Here is a 6,745-nt window from a genome sequence, read left to right as displayed (position 1 = left end):
CTCACCCCAAGGCGTCCGTGCTTCAGGTCTGGTTCCAGAACCGACGCTCCAAGGAACGGAGGATGAAGCAGCTGAGCGCGCTGGGCGCCCGGCGCCACGCCTTCTTCCGCAGTCCGCGCCGGATGCGGCCGCTCGTGGACCGTTTGGAGCCGGGCGAGCTCCTTCCCAACGGGCCCTTCTCCTTCTACGGAGGTGGGTGCGCGGCCCGGGGGCAGGGCGCGGGCAGGCCGGGTTTCGTTTCGTTGGAAGCGGGCGGCAGCGCGGAGGCGCTTCTGGCTTTCTGCAGGAGAAGCGGAGAGGGCGGGAGAGAGGGGTGGAGGCTGGGGAGGAAATGAGGGGAGGCAGTGAGACCGGATCGCATTCCCGGTCCTGAATGAGGCCGGTGGGCAGGGAGGGAGCAGCTCCCGCGTTTGCACCCGGGCCGCCTCCGTGCGCCCGGCCGGGCACGGGAGCCCGGCGAATGGAGAGCCCCGGCGTTGCCCTCCCCAGGCCCGCTAGCGCGCCTTCCCGCCCGGTCACCCCCGCCTCACCCGGGACCCCGCCCTGACGTCCCCTCTCCCCGCCGCCACCGCAGATTACCAGAGCGACTACTACGGGCCCGGAGGCAACTACGACTTCTTTCCGCAAGGCCCCCCGTCCTCGCAGGCTCAGACGCCGGTGGACCTGCCCTTCGTACCGTCGTCCGGGCCTTCCGGGACACCCCTGGGTGGCCTGGAGCACCCGCTGCCCGGCCACCACCCGTCGAGTGAGGCGCAGCGGTTCACCGACATCCTGGCGCATCCTCCCGGGGACTCACCCAGCCCCGAGCCCAGCCTGCCCGGTCCTCTCCACTCCATGTCGGCCGAGGTCTTCGGGCCCAGCCCACCCTTCTCGTCGCTGTCGGTCAACGGCGGGGCGAGCTATGGGAACCACCTGTCTCACCCCCCAGAAATGAACGAGGCGGCCGTGTGGTAGCGGAGTCGCGCACGGCCCGCGGAGCTCGCGGCTGTACAGAAATGAACCTTCTATTTAAGAAAAACAGGAAAAAAAAACAAACAAACAAAAAAAAAAAATCACACACAAAACAGAAAAGCAAGTCATCCCCCGCCCCTCCTGCCTCCAGCCTCGGGGACCATTTTCCGTCTGGGGAGACCGGATGGGAACGGGGGACGCGAAATAGGATCCGGATCCGCCTGGAGGTAGGACCGGGATCCGAGCGCTGGCTGGCAAGGTGCAGAACTCGGGCACCCGCGGGGAATCCAGACCTCTCCCCACCTCCCACTGGACCCGGATCCTGGGACCGACGCTTCCGGAGTGAGCTTGGGGTCGGTGGGCCGCGGAAAGACAGCCGCGGGGGCGGTCAGCCAGGGAGGTGACGCCCGGAGCCGCGGGGAGGGAGGCTGCGCCCGAAGCCAGTTGAGCTGGGCGAAGTGGCCGGGGGGCGCTCCGGGCCGGCCACGAGACATCTCAGGCTCTGAGACATCTATTAGAGTTGTCTCAGAGTTCAGCAACAGCGACCACAAACTCTTAGAGCTTCAGAAACGCCGACCTGCTGTGCATCAGGTGGGACTATATATATATTTTTTGTCTATCTGGGATTTTTGGTTTTTTTTGTTTTTGCCAAAATTGCAAAATTCTAAATGTAAAGCCCTCAGTATCAACTCTTCTACCTTCACAAAGCTCTACACACACAGATACATGCAGATACACTCGATAGGATGGTCTCCAGCCAGACCTCTTAGTAATATGACTTGAACATCAGCTGTACAAGAGAAGTATTCTACCTTTACAAACACACACACAAAATTTAAGAAAAAAAGACTATTGAACTAAAAACAGTCAACTGTTTACGTATAATGTTAAATTCAGGAGTTCAGTGTTTTACTAATATATTCTGTTTTGAAACCTCTTGTTCAAAACAAAATGTTTTGAGCAATCAACCAAAATTGTTCATTTTCTTTTCCTGTAGATGTTCTGATTTGCAGGGCTCACAGCTCACTGTGCTGGTATGTAAAAAGGTGTTGTTTACACAAGGCAAAGAGAAAACATGATATTCAGACACTTGCCAAATAGAGTAATTATAGCACAAATACTGTAAAGGTGCCTGGCACCACAACCTGAGAAAGTGTTAAAAAAAAGTGTTACAAGGTTTAAAAAAAAAAACATCTTTGCTAATTTTTAGTCCTGTTGAACATTCATGGAATTGTTAATATGACTTATATAGACCCACACAGGTTTTATTTTTGTGTCTTCAAAATAAAAGTCCAGAATATTTAAATTTTATGGTCAAATATGCAGTCAACAGCTGCTACTTTTTTTCTTTATAAATTAAATTTCTCATATGTCTTTTATTGTTCTGATAAACCTAAGCTTGTGTGACCTCCAGTGCATATTAGACCATTCACTGTATGAAAGGAAACATGTTGAATAAATTTGTGAGTTTTTAATAAAAATAGAAAATCTGATGTTTAGATAATCGGTGTGTTATTTTATGTTTTGACAACTAGAATTGATCTGTGATGGGGAGTGGAATGATCCCTCAGAAACCAGGAGAGAGAGAGACAGGACCAGGGCAGGGTTTTTACCTTGACTGTGGTTGAACCCCCTCGCTAATGCCAGCCAAGCTTTTCTCTGTGCCTTCCTTCTGTTAGTAACTACAGATTTGCATTCTGTGAATTTTAATGGATACAGTTGAAGATATGTCTGTTGATAAGTTAATATAGAATTGGAAATAGAAATCAAATCCATGGCTAAAAATGAGTGGTCTCAGTCTGTGATTAAGCGTGAGACCCCATGCACTCTCTCCTTTTCCCCTCTAAACAGGCAAAACCTGACTTGTGAATGTCAGTTACCTGTAAATATGTGGTTAGAGGTGGTACTTTTCTGTTTCATTTCCCATAGATAATCCTGCTTTCTAATTTGGTGGTTTGAAAGATAACATAAAACGAAGGTACAGCACAGCTAGAAATGAAATACTTTAATCCCTTTCACAGAACTGATATGAAACAGTTGTTTTATAGTATTTGTTTCATTTGAAGTTCCCCAGAAGGAAAACTGTTTTGCTTGGCACAAGATACATATTACTTTCTCTGAAAGATGAGCAAAAAAAACCAATACAGAAATCAAATTTCAACGGAGAGTTGCCAATAGGTTCTGAAAAGTAGTTCAACCTCTTCCAAGCCTTCATTAAACATGGAAGGAATTTAAATATTTTATCTGCTGTGAAATACGTGTGTGTGTTTTACTATCAGACACTACTTAGAGTTCCAGAATTTCTTTTCCATTATCACCTAGATTTCAGTCTGGATTCTTTAGTTCCTTATTAAAAAGAAAAAGAAACAAAGGTTTTACTTGAAATGGTGTGCAATTTCCAGTGTTTTCATATTTTGTTAAGACACAACCAAGTGTATCTTTCTTGCTAAGAAGGCTTTAAAATAAGCCATATTTCACTGCATCCACATGACAGCTTATCCAAGGAGGAGGACTATCGGGGTGGAATCTGACAGTGTTCTTTCAGAAATCCAAATTTATGAAATACTAGGAAGACTTTTGAAACTCCTAGCCTCTGCATGCAGCACATTGCTTTATCTACTTTGTATGCAATCACTGGATCGCCTTGTTTTTGCCCTTTTAGCATTTATATACATTAAATCATAGCCAACTTATTCATTATAGCCAGCCTCCTTTAAAGACATTCATTTAACTGAACGTATGCTCATTGGGAAGCTGCATTTTCCTATCAAGCCTGCTGAATTATTTAGCAGTTTCATTGTGGAATCCGGTACTTGATAAGAAGCATTTTAGAGTTGGTGCTCTGGGTGGACGCAATTCTTCTCTCTATGACTCCGTGAATCCCAGCAGCAGCTTAGTCTTCCCACTGGGTGCTGTATCCAGAACCCTAAAGGAGACCCTGGACAGGTGGCAAAGTTTAGCAGTCAAATTTGGAGCCGCGTGAGAGGGGGAGGTCTAGGAATGTCAAGGATTGTTCTCATGCCCATCAGAGCTGTGCCCCCCACCTCTGGCTCTGAGGTGCAGAGGAGCCCAGCACCATCCCCAGCGTGTTAGGATGCCTTAAAGGCAGGAGGGTAGTGCCGGGAGGTCCCCTTCCGCCCTGAGAGCTGAGAGCGCAGTCTCTTCTTCCTGGGCTTGGCAGCCTGGTTTCTCCCCGCGGCCATCTTAGAGCTGCCACCTCTGGCCACCTGTCCTCAGGGTTCCAGCCTGCCCTGGGCGAGGGAGGCAAAGCTCACCCACCTCTCTTTTCCAGAATGGAGGCAAGTGGGAACTGCTTTGGGATGAGATGAGGCAGGGGAGGAATATTGGACAGGCACTGGCAGGGGCCTGGGGCCCTTGAGAGTATCTGAGAAGAGAGAAGGGTAAGCACCTGGTTTCCCTAAACTCTTGAGCTCCTGGAAGAGATATCTGATTGGGACAATGGGGTAGGGGTGGTATCCAATGTCACCCTTGCCTATCGTCTGCTTTTCCTACACCTGTCTGCCACTTTGCCGCTCTGAGGCAGTAGGCAGAGGAGCCGTGAACTGGGAGATCCTTTGACCTTCTCCAGACAGGATTGTTCTTTTGGGAGCACGCTCTCATTCCCTTGCCCGTCCTCATCTCTTTTGCTCACATCACTAGGGTTTACATTTACTAGCCAGGGTTTACATTTCTTCTAAGAGGTAGAGTCTTTAAAAATAGCCCCTCCCATAGTCCATCTTCCATCTCCCCTCCCACCCCTGTCAGGAAACCCCTCCTCCCTTCTCAGGAAACCAGAATCAAGTCAGGAGGGCCCCCCCTGAGCGAGACTTTTAGAAGGTTGCTGCCTTGTGCATCTCCATCTCTCAGCGGCATCTCAAGTCTTAGGACTTCTTTCCTCCACTCCTGGAGTCCCCTCCCTATCCTCAGGATGGGGGTAGGATGGCAGGGGAAACATTTTGGGGGCCCTGAGGTATGTGAACAGGATTAGGGTGGTCTTGATTTCTTCCTCAAAAGGCTTCCCAAGTCAGTGGGCACCTGGCCAGGAACCAAAGAGTGGGAGAGCAGACGTTTTCTGCCCAGAATTATCCAGCAGTGTCCTGTTTGCATGACAGCTTAGACGTGGTCTCTGCCTTGATTCACCTCCTCCCTCCTCCCTTTCTCTCCCTCACCTTTTTTTTTTTTCTTAACCCCAAGACCAAGTTTCTGAGCTTTATCAGTGTCCCAAATAGGAAGGGAAGAGGACTGGGGGAAATAATTTCCTAAATGTGGGGTGAGGGGAAACATTTTTGTCCTTCAAAGCCCAGGGCGATGGCTGGCCCAGCCCACTGAGTATGCTTTTGCTCTGGAGGCCCCAGATGCAGGCGCCAGACTGCAATTAAAGGGGATATGTTATTTGTGTTTTTGCTTTAAAGCTGTTTTCTAGACTGAATTCTATTGCAGGTGATAAAAAGCAGTTCTCCTTGCCTCAGTGCCTTGCCTAGGGTGCTCCCATCCTAGGCTGGAGTTCCTTCCCTTCAGAGTCTGTGAATGTCTACCCTGAGGGCTGTCCTTCTTAGGAAGCAGCGGACATGGGACAAGTGGCCTTTTATTGTTCTTGACGCTGGTGGCATATGAAGACCAGGGAAGTCAAGGACCCACACTTCCCTTGGGTTACATGGGAGACACTGGAGAATTGGGGGCTCCCCAAGCTGTTCAGCTGTGGGATCCAAATGGCCCGGGCTGCTTCTAGGAAGGGCAGGAGGCCACCCCTAACCCTGTTTTCTGGATCCATTTGAGGCAGTTTCTATTTAGGAGCTTCAAGGTCTTTACAGGTAACCTCAAACAGACACTATAAGGAGAGACCACTTTGTTCTTCCCTGATGACCCCTTTTTCCAGCTTCTGTTTACATGTTTGTTTGCCCTCCTCCGCTGATCACCACCAGGGGAGAATCTAACTTACTATCTTTGTATCTCATTTAGCAGTGCCTGCCACATAGCGGGCAGTCAGGGAATGCATGATGAAGGAAAGTGCATATAAACGGACTGTATTTTTCTATGTACCTGGGTGCAGTTAAATTGATCCTATTGGGTCTTTATATTTTGAGTCCATCTCTGCCCCTCTAACTGTTGATTTGAGTTTTTCCCCACTTGTGCACCAGTTTCAAGTGTATGCCCTCATCTTTGAATAGCAAGGTTATCAATCCTGATGGGTATGCAGTAGAGTAATCCTCACGCCGCCCCCCTTTCCCTGCACAGACAAGGCTACTTGGAAAAGTTATAGAATTGATCTTTATTTATGCACAGCCATAGCACTTTCTGTAATAATTATTCCTATTAATAAAGATGCCAGCAGTCCACCGCACACTTAACACCTGCCCATCCCTTACGTAGGATTTCCAAATCAGGACTACCGCTGGGCCAGAAGCGTGTGCCGAGCCCCAGACTCCTCCAAATTGTGAAATGCCAAACCTGCTCTGGATCCCAGTCTGTGCTTGCCCTAAAGTACACGTGAGGCTCGAGACGCTTACCCTTTACTCCTCCTGTTTTCCAAATGAGTCACCGCAGGTCATGGCTACACTACACTTTATTCCCAAGTAAATCTCGGACAAATCTCGAGGCATACTTTACGCAAGAGGACGCGAGCCGCGCTTCACAGAGTCTCGGCTCTGGGCCAGCGGCAGCCACGTGCCCTTGCGCGCTCCCGCGCGGCCCAACCCCTCCCCTCCCCCCGCCCCTCGGCGCAGGCGCACACGCACACGCGTCAGCCTTCCGGGCGCGTGCGCCTCCGTCCTAGCAACGCCCGTAGTGACGCAAG

General features: G+C 49.9%; 1 protein-coding gene across 1 annotated transcript; it reads left to right on the top strand.

Annotated features, from left to right (window-relative positions):
• Positions 1–17: 17 nt before the first annotated feature.
• On the top strand, positions 18–1,013 carry LOC122449974 (LIM/homeobox protein Lhx1-like). Its single transcript, XM_043482114.1, has 2 exons — positions 18–192; positions 575–1,013. Exons 1-2 carry the CDS (start codon positions 63–65, stop codon positions 952–954), a joined length of 510 nt encoding a protein of 169 aa, XP_043338049.1. The 5' UTR covers positions 18–62; the 3' UTR covers positions 955–1,013.
• Positions 1,014–6,745: the final 5,732 nt, after the last annotated feature.

This window comes from Cervus canadensis, chromosome 1, assembly GCF_019320065.1.
Source record: "Cervus canadensis isolate Bull #8, Minnesota chromosome 1, ASM1932006v1, whole genome shotgun sequence".
Classification (NCBI taxonomy): domain Eukaryota; kingdom Metazoa; phylum Chordata; class Mammalia; order Artiodactyla; family Cervidae; genus Cervus; species Cervus canadensis.
Note: the sequence above shows the minus strand (reverse complement) of the source record. Positions and strands in the feature narration are given on the sequence as shown.